At 35.6% G+C, this 27,362-nt stretch overlaps 1 protein-coding gene across 1 annotated transcript in view; it reads right to left on the bottom strand.

The window, feature by feature from the left end:
• The window catches only part of AGBL4 (AGBL carboxypeptidase 4), a 1,220,133-nt gene extending 1,200,128 nt beyond the window's left edge, over positions 1–20,005 (bottom strand). Inside the window, exons 1-2 of the mRNA XM_057744086.1 lie at positions 19,996–20,005; positions 19,788–19,910 (exon numbers count right to left, since the gene is read on the bottom strand). Of these exons, the coding sequence (XP_057600069.1) occupies positions 19,788–19,910; positions 19,996–20,005 (133 nt within the window). The remainder of the gene's footprint in view (positions 1–19,787; positions 19,911–19,995) is intronic.
• Between the last annotated feature and the right edge of the window lie 7,357 nt (positions 20,006–27,362).

Below are 27,362 nucleotides of genomic sequence, written 5' to 3' on the forward strand. Positions count from 1 at the left end.
AGGAAGTGTTCTATGCATAAATTCATTCTTTTACATGTAGCTGTCCAGTTTTCCCAGCACCACTTTATTGAAGAGACTGTCTTTATTGGAAAGAGGAAGGTTATAAATGAACTCAATCAACCATATTTAATCAAGTGATATGGCCCCTTTTTTGCAGTTATTTTACTACCAAAGCAGAGGAAGGTGGTTTATATGAACTGGAAGTCCCCTTCAAAGTAATGTCTCAGATGATTTGAAAGAGCAGCTGAAGAGGTGTGCAGATGGATATCATTAAACACAGTTCACACTTCAACTGCTCTTTCTGAAGCCTTTAGCTTCAGGAATGTTACTATAGGAAATATCATCATTCTTAGAGGAAAGTTATTTGGGGATGAAATATTTTACTTCTTCCTCAAAGAGGAGGTAGAGGAAATAGGACAGAGAAAAATATACAAGTAGATACATAACCATAAATATGCAGATATATATAATTCAGTAAAGAGGTCAGAAAATTAAAAATCAAGAGAAAATCATACCATAATAAAGTTTAGCTTTGTTTCAATAATGAATCAGAAACAAAGAAGAGAATTAAATTATTCATCTAGAGTTCACAGCTACCAATATTTCTCCAACAGAATTTCTAGACATGGTGAAATATTCCTTTATATTTCAACACCATGCTGCTTCCTCCTAAATGTGCTAACTGTTTTTCTCTAAAAGAGATAAAGACCTTGTAAGGTAGCACGTTCTGTCATAAAGTGATAGCATTAATAGGAAGGAAATTTGATTCAGATATCTTACATTAGAGATTATTTTTATCTGTTTGTTATTGGGGTATAATTGACATACACCGTTATATTGATTTCAGGTTTACAACATAATGATTTGATATTTATACACATTGTGAAATGACCACCACAGTAAATCTAGTTACCATCCGTCACCATACATAGTTACAAATTATTTTTTTCTTTCTTTTCCTGTGATGAGAACTTCCAAGATTTACTCTCTTGGAGACTCTCAAATATGAAAAACAGTATTAACTATAGTCACCATGCTATACATTATATTCCTCAGACTTATTTACTTTATAACTGGAAGTTTGAAACGTTTGACGCCCTTCACCCATTTCACCCATTCTCCACTCCCTTCTCACCTGGCAAATACCAATCTGTTCTCTGTATCTACGAGTTTGGGTTTTTGTTTGTTTGTTTGGCTGTTGGTCTGGTTTTTATTTGTTTGTTTGACTTTTTTTTTATCTCACATATAAGTGATATCATACAGTATTTGTCTTTCTCTGTCTGACTTATTTAACTTAGCATAATGTCCTCAAAGTCCATCCATGCTGTGGCAAATGGCAGTATTGCCTTCTTTCCTTCTTTTTATGGCTGAATATATATATATATATATATATATATATATATATATATATGTACACGCACTTTAAAGACATTGTTAAATAAAAGCATTGGAATTTTATCCTGAGGACAATGAGGAGTCATGAAAGATTTTAAGCATAAAGAAATATGATCAGATGATTCGTGTTATAGCTTTGGTGGCTTTGTAGATGATGGGCCAGAGAGAGGTTAGAAAGCTGCTGTACAAGTCCAGGAAAAGTTAGTGATGACTTGTTCTAGGATAGAAGTTGTGGGGCTGAAAAGGTTGCAATATTTTATAACCATTCATTTAATAACAAGCAGAGAGAAACCAGAGTCCATTGCCTAATACTTTCTCTTATCATCATTCCGAGGGAAAAATCCAGTATGGACAAGGGGCTAAGCCCATTGGTCAGGGCCAAAACTCTGGATTAGCGAAACAAACAGTATAGCAATACACATCGGAAAGGAGGGTTCACAGGCCAGAAGTGATACAGGGTGACGATGTGAAGAGAAAGAGAACCACCACCAAGGAGACACATACATACCAGGTTCAGGATGCAGACACATGGCTAGTGTCATTCAATATTTGCTCAAAAAGGGAAAAGGTAAAGCATACTTATTTCTTTGAGAATGGAGAGAAGGGGATGGCAGATTACACTATATTAGAAATGAATTTTTAGGTAGAGAGAAATAAAGTTCATTTAATTAAAACTTTCAGTGAGCCCTTACTCTTAAGAATACTCACCATTTTGGAGACGGGATCAAGATGGCGGAGTAGGAGGACATGTGCTCACTCACTCTTGCAAGAGCACCGGAATTACAACTAACTGCTGAACAATCATCAACAGAAAGACACTGGAACTCACCAAAAAAAACACCCCACATCCAGAGACAAAGGAGAAGCAGCAATGAGATGGGAGGAGGGGCGCAATCGCATTAAAATCAAATCCCATAAATGCTGGGTGGGTGACTCACAAGCTGGAGAACAGTTATACCACAGAAGTCCACCCAGTAAAGTGAGGGTTCTGAGCCCCATGTCAGGCTTCCAAACCTGCGAGTCCAGCAATGGGAGGAAGACTCCCCAGAGAATCAGACTTTGAAAGCCAGCAGAGTTTGATTGCAGGACCTCCACAGGATTGGGGGAAACAGAGACTGGACTCTTGGAGGGCACACAAAAAAGTATGCTCACCAGGACCCAGGGGGAAGGCGGAGTGACCTCATAGGAGACTGAAGCAGACCTACCTGCTGGTGTTGGAGGGTTGCCTGCAAAGGTGGGGGGCAGCTGAGGCTCACCAAGGAGACAGGGGCACTGGGGGCAGGGGTTCTGGGAAGTGCTCATTGGTGTGAGCCCTCCCAGAGATGGCCTTTAGCCCCACCAAAGAGCCTGTAAGCTCCAGTGCTAGGTAGCCTCGGGCCAAACATCAAACAAGGTGGGAACACAGCCCCACCCATTGGCAGACAAGCAGATTAAAGTGTCACTGAGCTCCACCCACCCAGCCCAACCCACCATCAGTCCCTCCCATCAGGAAGCATGCACGAGCCTCCCAGATAGCTTCCTCCACAACAGAGAAGAAAACAGGATCAAGAAGTATCAGCAGTATTTCCTTCTGTGGAACTGAAAACCACAGCCACAGAAAGATAGAGAAAATGAAAAAGCAGAGGACTTTGTACCACGTGAAGGGAAAGCTAAAACCCCAGAAAAAAACTAAATGAAGAGGAGATAGGCACCCTCACAGAAAAAGAATTGAGAATAATGATAGTGAAGATGATCCAGGGCTTTGAAAAAAGGCCGGATGCAAAGATCGAAAAGTTTACCAAAGACCTAGAAGAATTAAAGAGCAAACAAACAGAGATATGTAACACAATAACTGAAATGAAAAACACACTAGAAGGAACCAATAGCAGATTAACTGAGGCAGAAGGGCGAATAAGTGACCTGGAAGACAGAATGGTGATAATCACGGATGCAGAAAAAAATAAACAATGAAGAGAACTGAAAACAACCTAAGAGACCTCTGGCACAATGTGAAACACACCAATATTCACATTATAGGGGTCCCAGAAGGAGAAGAGAGAGAGAAAGGACCAGAGAAGATATTGGAAGAGATTCTAGTTGAAAACTTCCCTAACATGGGAAAGGAAATAGCTACCCAAGTCCAGGAGGCGGAGACAGTCCCAGGCAGGATAAACCCAAGGAGAAACATGTCAAGACATACAGTAGTCAAACTGACAAAAATTAAAGACAGGAAAAGTTATTAAAAGCGACAAGGGAAAAGCGACAGATAACATACAAGGGAACTACCATAACGGTAACAGCTGATTTCTCAGCAGAAACTCTGCAAGCCAGGAGGGAGTGGCATGATATATTTCAAATGATGAAAGGGAAGAACCTACAACCAAGAATACTCTACCCAGCAAGGATCTCATTCAGATTTGATGCAGAAATCAAAAGCTTTACAAACAAGCAACAGCTAAGAGAATTCAGCACCACCAAACCAGACCTACAACAAATGCTAAAGAAACTTCTCTAAGCGGAAAACATAAGAGAAGAAAAGGACCTACAGAAACAAAAACAAAACAATTAAGAAAATGGTAATAGGAACATACATATCGATAATTACCTTGAATGTAAATGGACTAAATGCCCCAAACAAAAGACACAGACTGGCTGAATGGATACAAAAACAAGACCCATATATATGCTATCTACAGGAGACCCACTACAGACCTAGGGACACATACAGACTGAAAGTGAGGGGATGGAAAAAGATACTACGCAAATGGAAATCAAAAGAGAGCTGGAGTAGCAATAGTCATATCAGATAAAATAGACTTTAAAATAAAAAATGTTACAAGAGAGAAGAAAGGATATTACATAAAGATCAAGGGATGAATCCAAGAAGAAAAAATGACAATTATAAATATATATGCACCCAGTATAGGAGCACCTCAATACATAAGGCAAATGCTAACATCTATGAAAGAGGAAATCAACAGTAACACAATCAGAGCGGGGGACTATAACACCCCACTTACACCAATGGACAGATAATCCAGACAGAAAATTAATAAAGAAACACAAGCTTTAAATGACACAATAAATCAGCTTGATTTAATAGATATCTATAGGACGTTACATCCAAAAACAGCAGATTACACATTCTTCTCAAGTGCACATGGAACATTCTCCAGGATAGATCACATTTTGGGTCATAAATAAAGCCTTGGTAAATTCAAGAAAATTGAAACCGTATCAAGCATTTTTTCTGACCACAACACTATGAGATTAGAAATCAATTGCAGGAAAAAAACTGTAAAAAACACAAAAACATGGAGGCTAAACAATATGCTACTAAATAACCAACAGATCACTAGAGATATCAAAGAGGAAATCAAAACATACCTAGGGACAAATAACAATGAAAACACAACGATCCAAAACCTACGGGATGCAGTAAAAGCAGTTCTAAGAGGGAAGTTTATAACAATTCAATCCTACCTCAAGAAACAAGAAAAATCCCAAATAAACAATCTAACATTACACCTAAAGAAACTAGAGAAAGAAGAGCAAACCAGACCCAAAGTGAGTAGACAGAGAGAAATCATAAAGATCAGAGCAGAAATAAATGACATAGAAACAAAGAAAACAATAGCAAAAAATCACTAAAAATAAAAGCTGGTTCTTTGAGAAGATAAAATCCATAAACCTCTAGCAAGACTCATCAAGAAAAAGAGGGAGAAGACTCAAATCAATAAAATTAGAAATGAAACAGGAGAAGTTACAATGGACACCGCAGAAATAAAAAGCACCATAAGAGACTACTACAAAAAACTATATGCCAATAAAATAGACAACCTGGATGAAATGAACAGATTCTTAGAAAGGTATAACCTTCCAAGACTGAATCAGGAAGACAGAGAAAATATGAACAGACCAATCACAAGTAATGAAATTGAAACTGTGATTAAAAATCTCACAATAAACAAATGTCCAGGGCCAGATGTCTTCACAGGTGAATTTTATCAAACATTTAGAGAACAGCTAACACCTATCCTTTTCTAACTCTTCCAAAACATTGCAGAGGAAGGAACACTACCAAACTCATTCTGTGAGGCCACAATCACCCTGAAACCAAAACCAGACAAAGATACTACCAAAAAAAGAAAACTACAGACCAATATCACTGATGAACTTAGATGCAAAAATCCTCAACAAAATACTAGCCAACAGAATCCAACAACAGATTAAAAGGATCATACAACATGATCAAGTGGGGTTTATCCCTGGAATGCAAGGATTCTTCAATATACGCAAATCAATTAATGTGATACACCATATTAACAAATTGAAGGACAAAAACCACATGATCATCTCAATAGATGTAGAAAGAGCTTTTGACAAAATTCAACACCTATTTATGATAAAAACTCTCCAGAAGGTGGGCATAGAGGGAACCTATGTCAACATAATAAAGGCCATATACGACAAACCCACAGCAAACATCATTCTCAATGGTGAAAAACTGAAAGCATTCCCTCTAAGATCAGGAACAAGACGAGGATGTCCACTGTGTCCACTACTATTCAACATACTTTTGGAAGTCCTTGCCACAGCAATCAGACAAGAAAAAGAAATAAAAGGAATTCAAATTGGAAAAGAAGAAATAAAACTGTCACTGTCTGCAGATGACACGATACTATACCTAGAAAATCCTAAAGATGCCACCAGAAAACTACTTGAGCTAATCAATGAATTCAGTAAAGTTGCAGGATACAAAATTAACACACAGAAATCTCTTGCAATTCTATACACCAACAATGAAAGATCAGAAAGAGAAATTAAGGAAACAATCCCATTCACCATTGCAACAAAAAGAATAAAATACCTAGGAATAAACCTAACCAAAGAGGTAAAAGATCTGTACTCAGAAAACTATAAGAAACTAATGAAAGAAATCAAAGACGACACAAACAGATGGAGGGACATAACATGTTCTTGGATTGGAAGAATCAACATTGTGAAAATGACTATACTACCCAAAGCAATTTACACATTCAATGCAATCCTGATCAAATTACCAATCGCATTTTTCACAGAACTAGAACAAGAAATGTTATGATTTGTATGGACACGCAAAAGACCCCGAATAGCCAAAGCAATCTTGAGAAGGAAAGAAAGAGTTGGTGGAATCTGGCTTCCAGACTTCAGGCTATACTACAAGGCTACAGTGATCAAGACAGTATGGTACTGGCATAAAAACAGAAATATGGATCAATGGAACAGGATAGAAAGCCCAGAGATAAACTATGGTCAACTAATCTATGACAAAGGAGGCAAGGATATACAATGGAGAAAAGGCAGCCTCTTCAATAAGTGGTGCAGCGAAAACTGGACAGCTACATGTAAAAGAATGAGATCAGAACACTCCTTAACACCATACACAAAAATAAACTCCAAATGGATTAAAGACAGAAATGGAAGGCCAGACACTATAAAACTCCTAGAGGGAAACATAGGAAGAACACTTTTCGACATAAATAACAGCAAGATCTTTTTTGATCCATCCCTTAGAGTAACAGAAATAAAAACAAAAATAAATAAGTGGGACCTAATGAAACTTCAAAGCTTCTGCAGAGCAAAAGAAACCATAAGCAAGACGAAAAGACAACCCTCAGAATGGGAGAAAATATTTGCAAACAAATCAACAGACAAAGGATTAATCTCCAAAATATATAAACAGTTCATCCAGCTCAATATCAAAAAAACAAGCAACCCAATAAAAAAATGGGAAGATGACCTAAATAGGCATTTCTCCAAAGACGACATACGGATGGCCACGAGGCACATGAAAAGCTGTTCAACATCACTAATTATTAGAGAAATGCAAATCAAAATGACAATGGGATATCACCTCACACCAGTTAGAATGGGCATCATCAGAAAATCTACAAACAGTAAATGCTGGAGAGGGTGTGGGGAAAGGGAACATTCTTGCACTGTTGGTGGGAAGGTAAATTGATACGGCCACTATGGAGAACAGTATGGAGGTTCCTTGAAAAACTAAAAATAGAACTACCATATGACCCAGCAATCCCACTGCTGGCCATATACCCAGAGAACACCATAATTCAAAAAGACACATGCACTCCAATGTTCATTGCAGCACTATTTACAATAGCCAGGACATGGAAGCAACTGAAATGTCCATCAACAGATGAATGGATAAAAACGATGTGGTACATACATACAATGGACTATTACTCAGCTGTAAAAAGCAATGAAACTGGGACATTTGTAGAGACATGGATGGACCTGGAGACTGTCATACAGAGTGAAGTGAGTCAGAAAGAGAAAAACAAATACCGTATATTAACACATATATGTGGAATATAGAAAATGGTACAAATCAACCAGTTTGCAAGGCAGAAATGGAGACACAGATGTAGAGAACAAACATATGGACACCAAGTGGGGAAAGTGGAGAGGGTTGGGGGGGAATGAACTGGGAGATTGGGATACCAAATTCTATGCTCTAAATATATGCAGTTTATTGTATGTTAACTGTATCTCAATAAAAGTTCTTAAAACAAACAAAAAAATACTCTCCATTTCTGAGAGCTGGTTGCAGTTTGCCAGTCCCTCAAAGTACCATTATCTTGCTAGCATTCATGTCTTTCTGCATGACAAAAACTAGGTAGTGTTGCCGAAATGCCAAAATTTACTTGGATAAATTGTTACTAATTATTCAAGATTTAGCTGATAGTAGCTGCCTCTAATAAGCATTGTCTGCAAACTTACCTCCCCAATCCCATGCTGAAAAAGACATGCTTTTGCTATGTTTTCGTATTACGCAGTACTTATCTCTATTAGAGCTAGAAGTATCATGTATCGTGGTTAGCCTCAGACAAACATCAGGCTTTATCTCTTGTCCCAGAATCCCTTCCAAGTTAGCATTTGTTGTGGGCAAAGATATTTACTTTAGGTGATTAATTTTGTGGTCAAATCAATCACAGCCTTTGTCAGTCTCTCCCACTAAACTCCTTTAAACCAGAAACTGTATATTGTATTCTTCCCATGGGATAAAACATACCTGCTGCTTGGCAAATTTATAAAGAAGAAAAAAGTAAGATTCTTCCATATCCCTCAAAACAATCCAAATCAAGGACTCTGCCATAATTATAATTATGTACAAACTTAAAACACTTCTTCCTAAAACAGGATAGCTTATCTAATTGTTGTGAGAATGAAGAGGGAGGGAATATTCTACAAAAAGCAGATTAATTTTTTCTTAGAGATGCTATAAACCTAAGCCTCATATACCACACGATTTTATTTGATTTTTAATATTTTGTAATTTTCTCCCAATATTATAATTTTATACTGGGGAACTTTCTTACTTTAAAGGTTAATGGTCATAAGCTCTTGGTTTGGGGTAATCAATGACCAGTCTATTCTATTTTTTGCTACAATCACTTTATTCTGAAATTTAGGGAACTGAGTATAATATTTTTAACTTAAAGTTACAACAATCTTATTTTTGTTGGAAGTTAAAAAGACCTAAATGCAAAATTTAAAAATTATGGGACAACTGCTAAGTGTCTGGCACAGAGATAAGTGCTTTTATATGAATTATGACCACACATAATGCAACAGTTTCAGGCACAGATTATGGAGCCAGACTGACTGGGTTTGAATCCCAGTTACACCAACTACCAGCAATGTGGTCTTGGTAAAATTATTCAATCTTTCTGTGTCTGTTTCCTCATCTGTTAAATGAAAATAATAACAATAGAATCTACCTCAGAGGGTTGATATGAGACTTGAATGAACCATTCATGTCAAACATTTGGACCTCTGTATGGCACATAATAAATTCAATATTATTTTTTATATTACTGTTATTTTAATCTTACCCAACTTGGGTTCAAATACCCACTCTGATACTTGGTTAGCTAACTGTATAGCCATGGGCAAATTACTTAGCCTCTCTAAGCCTCTACCTACTTCAGAAGATATGAGGATTCAATGAGATAAAGTATGTAAAAGAATGTGTGAGCCTCACATAATGCCTGTGACTAACTGTTCACCATTAGCCATTCATCAGCAGACCCAGATTCAATCCCTGGCTCTACCACTTATAAGCTGTGTAACCTTGACAAATGCTTAACCTCTCTAAACTTCATTTTCTTCATCTGTGAAGCAGCATTAGCCAACTGACTTTACAGAATTGTGATAACTGTATTCACTTAATATACATTTAATGATCACCTATTATATACTAGGCTCTGGACTGAGCCTTGGATACATGGTGGTAAACAAGAGCTCCTACAGAGCTTACAAACTTCAAACATTTAAAGGAGTACTTCTAGAATTAATATTGTTAAAATGGCCATACTACCCACAGCAATCTACAAATTTAATGCAATCCCTATCAAATTACTCATAACTTTTCTCACAGAACTAGAATATATAATCCTAAAATTTAAATGGAACCATAAAAGACCCAGAATTGCCAAAGCATTTCTAAGGGAAAAGAAAGAATCAGGAGGCATCACCCTCCCAGACTTCAAACAATACTACAAAGCTACAGTAATCAAAACAGCATGGTATTGGCACAAAAATAGACATATGGATCAATGGAAGAGAATAGACAGCCCAGAAATTAACCCACACACCTATGGTCAATTAATCTTCACAAAAGGAGATAAGAATATACAACAGAGAAAAGACAGTCTCTTCAGCAAGTGGTGAAACTTGGTGGTGTTGGGAAAGCTGGACAGCCACATGTAATCAATGGAAGTTAGAACACACCCTCACACCATACATAAAAAATACACTCAAAATGGCTTAATGACTTAAATATAAGACATGACACCATACAACTCCTAGAAGAGAACATAGGCAAAACATTCTTGGACATCAATGATACCAATGTTTTCTTAGCTCAGTCTCCCAAGGCAATAGAAATAAAAGCAAAAATAAACAAATGGGATCCAATCAAACTTACAAGCTTTTGCACAGTAAAGGCAACCATAAGCAAAATGAAAAGACATCTCACAGATTGGGAGAAAATATTTGCAAACAATGGTTTGCAACCAACAAGGGCTTAATTTCCAAGATATACAAACAGCTCATACAATTCAATAACAAAAAAAAACAAACAAACAACTACAGTGTAGTTGCCAACAATCCTTGTTATTCCTTGGCTTGTAGCTATATCATTCGAATTGCTACCTCCATTTTCACTTGGCCATCTTTCATCTCTGTACATCTGCATCCCTAAATATCTCTTTCTATAAAGGGTAGATTAGGGTCCACCCTAATCCATCCAGTATGGCTTCATCTTAACTTGACTGCACCTTCAAAGTTCCTATTTTCAAATAAGGCAACACTCCCAGGTACCAGGGGTAGAAACTTCAAAATATCTTTTTTGGGGTGTGCTGGGGTTGGAATTCAACCCACAACACCTGGCAAGATATATGTTTGCCAGAGTGTGGAATGTAAATATGAAGAAGATTCAGAGGCCTTCCACATAATGAAGTTTTTAGGTATCCAATGTTATATGCCAGGACATCTTTAAGGTAAAGGAAAAGTCACTACACCATGTATCTGTTAGCATTAAGAAACACAGTGCTTAGTATGTCTCTTTGTATTTGCAGACTCTTCCACACTTGGTAATATTGCATTAATTGCATTTATCAGAAGGCTGAGAAGGCTAATTCTAAGTGGGCAAAAAAAGCACTCAAAAGGAGTGACACAGTATGATGGCAGAGTAGGAAATCTTGGACCTGCCTTGCCCCCACAAATGTACCATTTAGCAACAAGATTCTCTTTGTGAGAAATCCAGAAATAACTGAAATATTCCTGTACCCTGGGCAAGTGTGAAACTAGACTCACCAAATCTGGCATGGAGTCAAGAAACAACCTCAACAGAATTTCTACAGCTGACATAGCACTGTATGATTAGAAAGAGACTCTCTAGCTCCCAGTTTCTCCCAGCAGTGGGAAAGAGTTGGCTCCAGCACCCCAACTTTTCCAAGTGGGATCCCTAAAGGTTTGGCTTCTCTGCTGCTGCTCTTGGAACTCTGACAGATTCTAGTACAGTCTAGCTGCCTGGAAGAGAATGGAGTTGGCAGCATGGGCTGATAAACACTATAGCTACTTCTCTGGCACAGCACAGAGGGAGAAGATAAAAAATCAAGGATCTCAGCTTCCCACTACTTGATCCATGGGAGAACTACTTGATCCATGTGTCCAGTACCCCAGCTTCTCTAAGGCTGCCTAGAGAACTGGCACCTGTCTTGCCAGTCACAGAACTCTGATGGAATCAGAACAATCTAGCCACCTGGGGGAGACAGAGACAGAAATTTAAACTGGTAGACACCACAGCTTCTGCCTCCTTCTCAGCACAGAAGGGTGGACAAAAACCAAGCTGTCTGATTCTCACTGGGGAGGGAAAAAGTTGGTCCAGGGATACAATGCTACAATCTTTCCATGGACTACTCAAAGGACTGGCTTCTAGCTTGCCCATCTCAGAGTACTGAGGGGATCTGGAATCTGGCATAATCTAACCACCTGGGGCAGGATGGGGTGTCTAGTGAAAAAAAGAGACGAAGAATTGGGCTGGCAGTCATCATAGTCCTCCCTCCCAGTTAAGCACAGAGCCAGTGGACAAAAATCCCTAGTTCCTAGCTTCTCACTGGGGAAGGAAAGAGTTAGACAGAGCACCCAACAATACAATTATTCTGGAGACTGCCTGAGGAATTGGCTTCAGACATGCTTATCATGATGCACTGATGGGACCTGGCACATCCTAGATACCTCGGGTCTTCAAAGAATGAACAAAAGTTTTAGGATACAACACTGACATACAAAAATCAGTTACATTTCTACCCACTAACAATAAACTATGTGAAAAGGAAATCAGGAAAACAATCCCATTAATAACAGCACCAAAAGAATAAACTTAACAAAGGAAGTGGAAAACCTGTATACTGAAAACTAGAAAACATTGATGAAAGTAATTAAAATTCCCAGTTTCCAAATATACTACAAAGCTACAGTAATCAAAAAAGTATGGTACTGGTATAAAGACAGATTTACAGACATACGGAATTCATAGAAAGCCTAGAAATAAATTCACACATATATGATCAACTGGTCTTCAAAAAGAGTGCAAGAATATACAACCAATAAAGGGCTGTCTCTTCAACAAATGTTTTAGTCAAATTGGATATCTGGGTATCCACTTGCAAAAGAAGGAAATTGGACCCTTTTGTTATACCCTACACAAAAATAAACTCAAAATAGATTAAACACTTAAACATAAGATGGAAACCATAAAATTCCTAGATGAAAACAGAGAAAAACTTCATGACATTGGTATTGGAAATGATTTCATTGATATGATGCCAAAAGCACAGGCCACAAAAGCAAAAGTAGACCAGTGGAACTACACCAAACTTAAAAGCTTCTGCATAGCAAATGAAACAGTTAACAGAGTAAAAGGCAACCTACAGAATGAAAGAAAATATTTGTAAACTATATAACTGATAAGGAATTAATCTTCAAAATACACAAGGAATTCTTGAACTCATAGTAAAAAAAAAAAAAAAGAAAAACCTAATAATCTAATTTAAAATGGGCGAAGGATTATATAGACATTTCTCTAAAAAAGACATTCAAATGGCCAACAGGTAAATGAAAGAAAAATGCTTAATGTCACTAATCATCAGAGAAATGTAAATCAAAACCATGAGATATCACCTCACACCTGTCAGGATGACTATTATCAAATAAAAAAAAAAAACACGAAAGACACAAGAGGATATGGAGACACTGGAACTCTTGGACACTGTTGGTGGGAATGCATAATGGTGCATCTACTATGGAAAACACTATACAGGTTCCTCCAAAAAAAAAAAAAATAGAACTATCAGATTATCCAGCAATTCCACTCCTGGGTATTTATCCAAAATAATTGAAATCAGGATCTCAAAGAGATCCTGTTAGCACTCCTGTGTTCACTTCAGCATTATTCACAATAGTCAAGACACAGAAACAACCTAAAAATCCACATACAGATGAATGAATGAAATAAAATGTGGTATATACATACAATAGAATACTATTCAGCCTTAAAAGAAGGAAATTATTCAATACATAACAAGGATGAACCCTGAGAATATTATGCTAAGTGATATTATATTAAACCAGTCAGAAAGACAAATATTGCATGATTCGAATTGTATGAGGTATCTCAAATAGTTAAATTCATAGAATCAAAGACTTGAATGGTGGTTGTCAGGGGCTAAGAGGAGAAAGGAATGGGGAATAAACTAATCATTGGGCATAAAGTTTCACTTAAGCAAAATGAATGAGCTCTAGAGATCTACTATTCAAATTGTACCTAAAGCCAACAATATTGTATTGTACACTCAAAAATTTGCTAAGAGGGTAGATCTCATGTTACGTATTCTTGCCAAAATAAAATTAAATTTTAAAAAGAGATCTAACAATGCTAGAGACAACCATGATAAGACACTGCAGAATCTATGACAAGCAGATCCCTGGAGTTCTAGAGTAAAAGATGATTTCTGTAGTATAAAACTACCATTTGAATAACAGCTCCTGGAAAAGTTCTGATTCCTACTAAATACTGACCTGATCATGAGACATCAAGTAATTGTGTAATTTAAGTGACAAAGAGCAAACCCAGACTCTCATGACACCTAACTCTCTTACACAAATGCCATTCCCTCAGCTCACACCTATGGCCTCATGGAAGGTTCCCTGAGAAAGAAAAAACTTGAGACTAACTAACAGATGGACTGGCTTGATATGTTGACACAAGTTAAAAAACATTTGTTGCTGCCATAAAATATCACTCAGTTTTCTTTAAATGATGTGGTGATAGGAAAATCTCCCAGGGAACAGAGCTTAGAGCAGTGCATTTATTCCTCTCCTTTGTCTGGAGGTAGAAGTAATACAAGGTGAAAATATACATAGACTCTTGGTTAAAAGCTAATGTCTTGGTGTGTTGGTTGGTAAGAGGACTGTAAAGGACAAGAATGAGAGACTGCAGTCACAGAGGTCTGTGACAGGGACATGGGAATGGAACTATGGGAATGGGTACAAAGTATTCAAATCTTTGATTATAAAGTCATAACCAAAAAAAATGTTGAAGATCTTTCATGCTGATCAGACAATACCTAACACAGAGGAGGCATTGAATATGCAGCTGGATGGAATAATTCATCCAGTGGACACCAGTCAACCTCACATAACAGAACAAAGAATACATTAGACATGATGATAGAGATAAGGAAGCTGTGCATGAGTCCTCCTGAGTGGGTTCCTTCTAAAAAAGGCTAATCTACCTACAACCACTACTGTACATGTTCATGGACACATTCTTTTACATGTTCATGGACACATTCTTTGTTGGCTTTGCTTCTTTTCCTGCCTCACTCTCCCTACTTCCTCACCTATTCTTCCTGAGATTCCCATCTAAATATACAACCTTTACCTAAGTCCTTATTTCAGTATGATTGTGGGGGGAACTCAATTTAAGACTCCTATATTGCAAGGTTTTTCTAAGGATTGGTAATAACACTCACAATATACCAAGAAAAGTTCTGGTACATTTTAGCACCCTTGAAATGGTGATATTATACATGTGCCAGAATTACTACCTGAAGTTCATTGCTAGATATTGTGCTAAGCCTATTTTATATGTTATCTCTAATTTGCACAATAATTCTACAATATAGATACTTATTTTCCTAATTTTAAGTAAACTTTAAGTAATATCATCAACATGACATAACCAGTACATGTTAATGTTACTATATGAACCCAAGTCTGTCTGAAACCAAACACTGGTTTTTGGTATCATAACTATGTTACCCCTTGTTTTAAAAAAAATTCATTAGCATGCCCTCTGGATTCACCCATGTTGCCACAAATGGCAGGATGTCCTTTATATGTCCTTTACATGGCTGAGTAATTTTCCATTTTATATATTCACAAATATATATATTCCATCACATATACTCACGTGTGTGTATGTATATCATATTTTCTGTATCCATTCACCCAGCAAAGTACATTTAGATTGCTTCCACATCTTGCTATTGTGAATAATGCTGCAGTGAAGTTGATTCCATAAATACAGAGAAAAGTGGTAGTTTCCTGAGACTGAGGGAAGGGAAAATGGGGTGATGTAGGTCAAGGGGTACAAATTTTCAGTTATAAGTTCTGAGGTCTAATGTACAGCATGGTGACTAGAGTTAATAATTTGGTATTGTATACTTGAAAGTTTCTGAGAGTAGATCTTAAGCACTTTCATCACAGGGAGGGAAAAGGAGATAACTATGTTAACTGTGTAAGGTGATGGATGTTAATTATAGTGATCTTGGTAATTATCCTACAATATACATGTATATCACATCATCACATCATACATTTTAAATATATACAATTACATTTGTCAATTATTCCTCAATAAAGTTTAAAAAAACAACAAGGTATATCAGCCATCTAAGATATATATAAAAAAAAAGTTTAGGGGAGGTATTAAGCTAAAAACCCTGATTTCTAATGCAATCATAGCATATTTTCATGCTGTACCAAGAACAAAGTCTATTTTATTTTCTTCCAAAAGGAAATAAAACATTAATTTTTAAAGATTACACAAATAAATATAATAAAACTCCATGGAGGGAATGAAAAAATAAAAGTTTTTAAGTTTTTATTTCCAGTGTTTGAAATGATATATAAATAACTGAACCATATCTTTATTTCACTGACCCTTTTTCATGCCATGGTAATTTAATGCAACATACTAAATCTCTCAGGCTAACCAATTAGTTTAAGTATGAATTATAGTGCACTTCTGACATTCAATACACATATATGCATATCAATCATAAAACAATAACCAAATTGCATATGATAGCAACCAAACACAGTATTTACTTTACCAGTAGACAACTTTTCATTTTTCTTTATCATAAAAACCTTTTCCTCTATATCTTATCACCTAGTGAGAAATTTTCAACAATATGTTTATTATTCATTTCATAAGTTGACTTATAATAAGGTAATACATATATGCAATGGTTAAAAGTACGGCCTTTGGAGCTAGGGAATTCTTAGTTTCAAATTCAGCTACACCACTTGTCAGTCATGCAATTCAAGGTAAATAACTTTACATCTCTGAGCGTCAGTTTCCTTACCTACAAAGAGAGATCTAATACCTCAGAAGGCTTTTGTGTGTGTGAGATAAACTACGTATATCATTCCTTACAGGGTATGGCAAGCAATAAGTAATAAAGTGTTAATTACCATTGGTTTTTTTTCCCTTAAGATTCTTGCTGCTGTTAAATTTTTATTTAAATGTAAAAATATTTTTCTTAATCTTAAAAATCTCACTTTATGAAGACCATTTTGTTCACTATCTGTCCTCCCTCATTTATTAATTTCTCTTTCTCTCTCTCTCTCTCTCTCCCCCCCTCCTTCTGGGGTTCCCATAATGCATATACTGATCTCTTTGATGATATCCCATAAACCCCTTCAACTTTCTTTACTCTATTTCATTATTTTTACTTTTGTTCCTCTGATTGAATTATTTCCAGTGATGTGTGTTCAAATTCACTGACCCTTTCTTCTGCTTTAGTCTGCTGCTGAAGTCCTCTAGGATATTTTTTCAGTTCAGTTATTATGTTCTTCAGCTTCATGCTTTCTATCAATATTTGGTACTTTCAGCATTATCTATCTCTTTGTTGAAATTCTCACTTTGTTCATGCAATGTTCTCTTGACCTTGGTAAAAATCTTTATGATAGTTATTTTATTTCTCTGTCAGGTAAATCATATAACTCCATTTCTCTACAGTCAGTTTCTGATAGCACACTAGGTGCTAAGGAACAAAAATTAATAAGAAACCATCACTGACTTCAAGGAATTTTCAGTGAAAAGGAAAAGGAAAGATAATTAAATGACTGCAATGCAATAAAAACTATCATAGAAGAGGCCTGTAAATCATAGAAGAGGCACCTGTAAATATACAGGTAGAGATGGCCAAACCTGCCTGGGAGGTACTGTTTCTCAGAGGAAGAAATGCTGGCCTGAGTCTGAATGAACATTTTACCAAGTAGAAAAAGACATCTGGGGTACAGAGAAAATAGCATCTGCAAAGGTACAAAGATTTGAGAGAAGCTGGTGTACTGGGGAACAGCAAGCAATTAAATATGGCTTTTTCACCAAAGCTATCAGAAAATTAACCTTTCCACATTTTTATGTTTCTTAAATTACTTCATTCAACAAATAAATACAGAATTAATTTTTGCTTAATTTTGTAAGCACTCTGCTTGGTTCTGTGAGAGAACATGAATTAATCAGACTCAGATTCTACCCTGAAGCAGGTTATAGTCTAGAAGAGAACAAAAGAAGTTTAAAAATCATAAAAAGTGTCAGGTGTCTCCAGAGAGATAAAATTAGGGTGGTGTGGATGTTTTCCCATGGAAAATAATACTCAAAGAGAAGGGCATATAGAAAAAAAACAGATCAGGGATTCATAGGAGAGTTCATATTTGACCTACAAGCCTTATTTCTCACAAGAAAAATAGACTAACTATCCACCAGCTCAGGAACAGGCAAAATGCTAGGCACCTTACACATTCACAACTCTGAAAAAAAAAAAAACTGGAGGCTTATCTGAAGGCAACATACTTCACTCACATGAAGTCGGCCCTCCATATCTGTGGGTACTGCAGCAGCATATTCAGCCAACCAGGGACTGAAATTTTTTTTTAATTCCAAAGTTCCAAAAGACAAAACTTGAATTTGTCACATGCTGGCAACTATTATTTAACAGTTACATTGCATAAGGTATTATAAGTAATCTAGACATGACAAAGTATACAGGAGGACATGCATAGGTTATACATAAATATTACACCACTTTATATAAAGGACTTGAGCATCTGTGGATTTGGGTATCCAAGGGGTTCTGGAACCAATCCTCCCCAGGTACCGAGGGGCAACTGTACAAGATTCAAAGAAAGTAGAATACATAGTTCCTAAAAATGTGGAAAGTGTTCAGGTCTGACTGGAAGGCCAACACTACAATACTGTGTTATGGATTGAATTACATTCCCCCAAAATTTGTATGCTGAAGTCTTAACCCCTAGTACCTCTGAATGTGACTCTACTAGGCAATAGGGTTCCTACAGAGGTAATCAGGTTAAAGTCAGGTCATTAGATTGGGCCCTAATCCAGTATGTCTGGTGTCATTATGAAAAAGGAATATTTAGAGACAGACATGCACACAGGGAGAATGCCATGTAAAAATGAAAATAGAAATCAGGATGATACTTCTACAAATCAAGGAACACCAAAAATTGCTAGCAAACCACCAAAAGCTAGAGGAGAGGCATTGAACAGATTCTTCCTCACAACACTTAGAAGGAACTAACCCTGCCAACACCTCAATGTCAGACTTCCATCCTCCAGAACTGTAAAACAATAAATTTCTGTTCTTTAAGCCAATCAATTTATGGTTCTCTATAATGGCAGCCCTAACAAACTAAAACAACATAGAGTGAACAAAGAACAAAACTCTCGATAAACAATTTTTCAATTCTTTCTATAAACAACCAGGGTACTTAGGGTTCAGAAAACTGTCATATAACTGGAATGTCCCTTCAATCACACACACACACACACACACACACACACACACACGCGTGGAAGCACATTATTCAGAATCAAAAATGATCAAAAATTGTTTATAAAACAAAGTTATGTTTAACTTTCTTATTAATATTTTCAACATATTCTGAATACCTACTATATGCTTATATGCCATTAAGAGTATGAGGCTGAGATGTAAAGAAGTTAACAAGATTCAGCTACTACTGGATGGGAATTCACAATCAAGCTCTGATCTCCCCTATCAGAATACTCAGATCATTTGCTGTTTATGAAGTATATTACCTTTTCTGTTTTGTTTGTGTTCAACTGAATCTATTATTTACCTGCTTCTTTATAGAGAAGGCTGCTCTCAAAAAGACTAAGAATTAGGTATATAGTAGACATATAATAATTAAATTATCAAGTAGTCAAATTATATTAGTTTTATCCCAAAAGAAATAATATCTGGGTAAGTATATGATAAAATATAAGGTACTGCATAAATGTTTATTGGTACTCTCATTATGCTTATAATCATTTATTGCAAAAAAACACAGCATTTCATTTTTTAAGTATTTCCAAGTTAGTTCATTCAAAATTGATTTTTCCTGACAATTTGTTTCATTATGATAAAAAACTAAATGGGTTGAATCACACTAAATGGTAAATGGAATTAGATTCCGAAAAAAACTCACCAGACGAGCTCAAAAGAAAAGGCCTTTGATATACTCACCACTTTCAAAGCAAGCATCAAAGATAAGATGTCCTTTCTTGGGCTGTCCACAGTATCCAGCTGGAAGCACTATATATTTGCTCACATTCCCTCCGATGGCATCATCATTTCCCGTATCATTGCCTATTGTTCAAAAAATTGGCTCATGTTAAACAGAAATCAAAACGCATCTAGTAACAGAAGAACAATAAAATTTGTATCATTATACCCCCCCCCATAATTTACTGCTTATCTAGGTACTAAAGAAATTAACTACATATTGTGATAGAGTAGAAAGATAATAGATTTTTAATCAGAAAGATATAAGCTCAAATCTTATCTCTACTGTGTATTAATTCTCTGTGATGCAAAGCAATCAACTTAATCCATTTAAGCCTCAGTTTCTCTCATCCATAAAAACAGAATGGTAAAACTCATATTTTAAAATTGTGTTATGAGAATTATGAGAATTATGAAATATGAAAAATATCTAGTATAACTACTGAAATACAAAAGATGTTTGTATTTCAGCGCATAAGTGAGACTCATTGTAAGTGGAGGAGCAGTAAGAAAAGTATCCTCTACACCTAGGGGAAGAACAGCAAGCAGTCCTGGGCTTAAGACTATAGTTCCTACCCCTGAGGGAGGAGTAAAAAACAGTCTCTCACAATACATATCAAAGATTCAAGGCAGAATTAAAAGGAGAAAGAGAAGTGAGATCACTGAAAAAACTCCACTACAAGACCAGAACATACAAGGCCCGCTAAGACTTAGGCAAGACCACTCTAACAGAAATACTCCTAATCCCTCATACCAACATAGCAAGCACTGGATAACAAAAGCAATCTAATTCTAATTTTGTCCTGTCCAAGGGAAGGACAAAAGTTTAGGGTGGAGTAGAACATTGAAGAAAAACCCTCAATCACACTAGCCCTTTCCTTTATGAATAAAGTATCACTAGAAGCACATGAAGCCAGTGGCAAACTGAAGGCAATCATAGTAACAATGAAAATCAACCCAGCTTAACTCCTGACTAGGTAGATATAAGCCCTCACACAAATGCACCCAGGAGAAAAGGTGCATTCATTGTGACAAATATTATTTACATCATTTTCTACTGTTCTGCACGTGCTATACAGTATGCAACAGAAAATTGTGGAATATACCATAAACTCAAAAAAAAAAACAATCTACTAGCTTGGGAGAAAAATAAACAGAAATAAATTCAGAAATGACCAGATATTGGAATTATCAGACAATGAATTTAAAATAATTAAGAATAACATGTTAAATTTTCTAGAAGAAAACAAGGACAAAATGCATGAACAAATGGGGAGTCTCAGTAGAGAGATGGAAATTACAATAATAAGACAAAAGGAAATGCTAAAGCTAAAAAACACAATAAAAGAGATAATGTCTTCAATGTGCTCATCAGTAGACTTGACACAGATGAGGAAAGAACTGTGAACTCCAAATCAATATAAATAAACTGAAAAAAAACAAGGAAAAGAAAAGAAAGAAAAATAGCATCTAACAACTGTGTTATAAAATAAAGTGATCTTATATATGTATAACTGGAATTCCAGAAGGAGATGGGAGGGCAGAAGAAATATTTGAAGAGATAACAACTGAGAATTTCCCACAATTAATGAAGGATATTCAGCTACAGGCCCAAGAAGTATCAAGCAGAATATATTTTAACTGGATATTTGATATAAAAAATATAAATCACATAAAAAGGAACTAAGATAAAAAATTAAAGTACACTAGTCATAAGAAAATGTGAAAAACAGAAGTCAAAGGAATAACATCTTTAAATTATTGAAAGAAAAAAATGTCAACCTAAAATTTTAGACTGAGTGAAAATATCTTTCAAAACTTAAAGCCACAATAAAAGTATTTTGAGAAAAACAAAAGATGAGCAAGTTCATTATCAGCAGTCTGGTATTACAAGAAATTTTAAAGACAGTTCTTCAGGCAAAAGGAAGATTAACACCAGGCATAAACTAAGATCCACACAAAGGAAGGAAGGACTCCAGAAATAATAAAAATTGACATAAATATAAATATTCTTATTATTAATAACTCTAAAAGATAAATGACTAGCTAAAGAAAAGATATTAGCAATGAACTGTAGGTTTATGCCATATGTAGGAGTAAAATATATAGCAATAACTGCACAAAAGATAGGATGAAGCAATTGGAAGTACTGTCTAAGTTTCTTTAAATATAAAATTGTATAATATTGTTTGAAAGTAGATGAACTATAATAAAGATGTATATTGAAAAGCCTAGGATAAACACTAAAAAGTAGTTATAAATAAGCCAATAGTGAAGATAAAATGGAATTAAAATAAATAGCCGATTAATCCGAAAGGAGGCAGAAAACAAAACAGGAGAAAAGGAACAAAGAACAGATGGAGCAAGTAGACAAAAACTAGCACAATATTATAATTAAGTGCAAACATATATGAAATAATCTTACATGTAATTTAGGCAATTTTATAATGCTTATGCCAGGTTAAATAAATAGGAAAAACCACTGACATGCTGTCTATGGGAAATCAAGTTTAAATATAAAGACATGGGTAAGTTAAAAGTAAAAAGATTTAAAAGACTTACAATGGAGAAAAGGCAGCCTCTTCAATAAGTGGTGCAGGGAAAACTGGACAGCTACGTGTAAAAGAATGAGATCAGAACACTCCTTAACACCATACACAAAAATAAACTCCAAATGGATTAAAGACAGAAATGGAAGGCCAGACACTATAAAACTCCTAGAGGGAAACACAGGAAGAACACTTTTCGACATAAATAACAGCAAGATCTTTTTTGATCCATCCCTTAGAGTAACAGAAATAAAAACAAAAATAAATAAGTGGGACCTAATGAAACTTCAAAGCTTCTGCAGAGCAAAAGAAACCATAAGCAAGACGAAAAGACAACCCTCAGGATGGGAGAAAATATTTGCAAACAAATCAACAGACAAAGGATTAATCTCCAAAATATATAAACAGTTCATCCAGCTCAATATCAAAAAAACAAGCAACCCAATCAGAAAATGGGCAGAAGACCTAAGTAGCATTTCTCCAAAGATGACATACACGTGGCCAAGAGGCACATGAAAAGCTGCTCAACATCACTAATTATTAGAGAAATGCAAATCAAAATGACAATGAGGTATCACCTCACACCGGTCAGAATGGGCATCATCAGAAAATCTACAAACAGTAAATGCTGGAGAGGGTGTGGAGAAAAGGGAATGCTCTTGCTCTGTTGGTGGGAGTGTAAATTGATACGGCCACTATGGAGAACAGTATGGAGGTTCCTTGAAAAACTAAAAATAGAACTACCATATGACCCAGCAATCCCACTACTGGGCATATACCCAGAGAACACCATAATTCAAAAAAACACATGCACTCCAGTGTTCATTGCAGCACTATTTACAATAGCCAGGACATGGAAGCAACTGAAATGTCCATCAACAGATGAATAGATAAAGATGATGTGGTACATACATACTATGGACTATTACTCAGCTGTAAAAAGCAATGAAACTGGGACATTTGTAGAGACATGGATGGACCTGGAGACTGTCATACAGAGTGAAGTCAGAAAGAGAAAAACAAATATCGTATATTAACACATATATGCGGCCTATAGAAAAATGGTACAAATCAACCAGTTTGCAAGGTGGAAATAGAGATCCAGATGTAGAGAACAAACATATGGACACCAAGTGGGGAAAGCGGGGAGGGTTGGGGGGGAATGAATTGGGAGACTGGGATACCAAATTGTACACTCTAAATATATGCATTTTATTGTATGTTAACTGTATCTCAATAAAAGTTCTAAAAAAAATAAATAAAAATAAATAAAAAGCTTAATGTAAATACATAAAATAAATAAATAAATAAAAGACTTACCATGCAAACAATAATCAAAAGAGATTCAGAGAGGTTATAATAAGGTCATCCAATGTAGAATTAAGAACAAGAAATAATACTAGCCATAGAGACATTATATAATGATAAGGGAGTCAATTCACCAAGAATACATAACAATCCTAAATGTGTATGCACCTAAAAACAGAGCTTCAAAATACATGAAGGATAATTGATAGAAATAATTATGTTGGAGCTCCTTCAACACTACCACCACTTTAATCAATAGAACTCATTGACAAATTTACAACATAAGGAATGAAAAATGGAACATCACTAAAATCCTACAGGCATAATAAAGGAATATCATGAACAACCCTAAACCATAATTTTGTGAACTAAGATGAAATGACAAAGAAGACAATACATTATAAAAAAAAGAAACTAAATTACCAGCCTTCCTTATGAACATTGACTCAAAATTCTCAGCAAATTATTAGCAAATCAACATAAAAAGTATAATACATAATGAATAAGTACAATTTATCTTGGGAAGGCAAGATTGGTTCAACATTCAAAACAATGCAATTCACCATATCAACAGACTAAAAATCAAATCTATACGGTCATCCTGGTAGATGGGGACAAAAATATAATAAAATTAAATATCTATTCTCAGAATTTGAAGAATTAAAGGAAATTCCTCAACCTGATTAAGATATATATATATGTTATATGATATATATAAAGAATACAGCTAAACTATATTTAATTGTTAAAGACTAAGATTTTTCTGCCTAATACTGCACACACGACAAGAATGTCCATTCTCTTCATTCCTATTCAACATCATTCTAGGGGTTCTAAACAAGAGGACAAGAAAGAGAAAACATGAAGACAAAAAGGAGAAACAAAAGGTAAACATACTGTCTCTATTCATAGACAACGTAATTGTCTGAATAGAAAATCTCAAAAAATTTTCTAAAAAGCTACTATATGTAATAAATGAGTTCAGCAAGGTTACAGGACTGAAGGTCAATATAAAAATCAATTGTATTTCTTATATTACCAACAAACAACTGGAAATTAAAATAAAAAGCACTAATGTGTACAATAACACCAAAAAATACAAAATATTTAGGTGTAAATCTGACAAATCTGTGCAAGATCTGTACGCTTAAAACTAAAAACACTGATAGGAGATCTCAAAAAGGGCCTAAATAAGTAGAGAAATAAACTATGTTCCTGGATTAGAGGACTTAATATTGCCAAGCTATCAATCCTCCACAAATTGATCTATAGACTCAGTACAATCCCAACCAAATCCCCAGCAAGCTAGTTCTAAATTTATATGGAAAAGTAAACAAACTAAAACAACCAAAACAATTTTCTTAAAGAACAGTATGGAATTAATAGATATTTCTCAAAAGAAGACATACAGATGACTATCAAACACATGAAAGGATGCTCAGCATCACTAATCATTAGAGACATGCAAATCAAAGCCACAATGAGGTATCACCTCACACAGATCAGGATGGCCATAAAAAATCTAGAAACAGTAAGTGCTGGAGAGGGTGTGGAGAAAAGGGAACTCTCCTGCACTGTTGGTGGGAATGTAAATTGATACAGCCACTATGGAGAACAGTATGGAAGTTCCTTACAAAAGTAAAAATAGAGGGACCATATGACTCAGCAATCCCACTACTGGGCATAGACCCTGAAAAAACCATAAATCAAAAAGATACATGTACCCCAATGGTCATTGCAGCACTATTTACAACAGCCAGGACATGGAAGCAACCTAAATGTCCATCAACAGATGAATGGATAAAGAAGATATAGCACATATATACAGTGGAATATTACTCACCCATATAAAGGAATGAAATTGAGTTATTTGTAGTGAGGTGGATGGACCTAGAGTCTGTCATACAGAGTGAAGTAAGCCAGAAAGAGAAAAACAAATACTGTATGCTAATGCATAATTATGGAATCTAAAAAATAAACTGTATTGATGAACCTACTGGTAGGACAAGAATAAAGACTCAGATGTAGAGAACGGCCTTGAGGACATGGGCGGGGGGAAGCTGGGACAAAGTGAGAAAGTAGTATTGACGTACATACACTACCAAATGTAAAATAGATAGCTAGTGGGAAGCTGCTGTATAGCACAGGGAGATCAACTCAATGCTTGATGATGACCTAAAGGGGTGGAAGAAGGAGGATGGAGGGAGGCTCACAAGGGAGGGGATATGGGGAAATATGTATAAATACAGCTGATTCACTTTTTTACACAGTGGAAACTGCACAATAGTGTACAGCAATTATACTCCAATAAAGATCTGAAGAGAAAAAAAAAGAATAGTATGGAATTAGAGAAGACATAGACACATATTTCATTGGAACAGGGCAGACTGTGTAGAAATACATCCCCACATAAATAGTCAATTGTATTTTAATAAAAATACAGAGGTATACAGGATTAATTTACACCAAATGGTTTTGCACGAGTTAGTAATCCACATACCAACCAGACATCACACACAAAAATTAATGCAAAATAAATCAAAGACCAAAATGTAATATCTAAAACTATAAAACTTATAGAAGAAAATATGAGAGTTTTCCACACACACAAAAAAAGAATGAGGTCCTTACCTTACACCATATACAAAAATTAACTCAAAATGGATCAAAGACCTACATGTAAGAGTTGAAACTATAAAACTCTTAGAAGAATCAGAGGGAGGACACGAGGTTGGGGGGGGCGGGGGATGAAGGGGAAGCTGAGATGAAGTTAGAGAGTAGCATAGACATATATATACTACCAACTGTAAAATAGATAGCCAATGGGAAGTTACTGTATAACAAAGGGAGATCAACTCGATGATGGATGATGCCTTAGAGGGCCAGGATGGGGAGGGTGGGGGGAGTCAAGGAAGGGAGGGAATACAGGGATGTGTGTATAAATACAGCTGATTGACCTTGGTGTACCTCAAAAACTGGTACAAGAGTGTAAAGCAATTATATGCCAATAAAAAAATAAATAAAAATAAAAAGAATTAGAAGAAAACATTTATATAACCTACAGACTAGAATTTTCTCAGAAAGAGTTAAATATGACTGCAAAAGGCACAGTAATTGGGCAGTGATTAAGTAATTTTCCTAGAAAAAAGAGGATTTGAAACTATGCCTATAGGTTTTCAAAATCTTTAATATTTCAATTAAAAATCCAGACAAATAAATGCTTTGCCTGTATTATACTAACTGACTTATTCAACTCCAATTTCTAAGTCACATTTTACTTAAGCTAATTAAGAATATCGCTTCAACCCACAGAAGAACAACATAACACAAATAACAAATATTTGTAAATAGTTCACCACTTACACCGTTTAAAATTTTGTTAGACAGGCAAACATATTTCAATGCTAAGTATTTCATACTATTCATTAAAAAAGGCAAGTAAATTACTCAAAAATGTTTGATCCACATCGTTGCCAAACTTTGTTCACCTGAAAAGCATGTACACTCACAAGCTAATCACCACCTCTGGCAGGGAAGGAGGTATCCAATACTTCCTGGCACATTCATCACCTTATGTGGAATCAGCTAAAAGTTGAGGAAGATTGTGGATTTTCTCTGACATGCAAAGTTGTCCAGTTATAAATAAAGTTAATAAATTGTTTGGATTTAAAAAAAAATC

Source organism: Hippopotamus amphibius, chromosome 1 (genome assembly GCF_030028045.1).
Source record: "Hippopotamus amphibius kiboko isolate mHipAmp2 chromosome 1, mHipAmp2.hap2, whole genome shotgun sequence".
In the NCBI taxonomy this organism is placed as follows: domain Eukaryota; kingdom Metazoa; phylum Chordata; class Mammalia; order Artiodactyla; family Hippopotamidae; genus Hippopotamus; species Hippopotamus amphibius.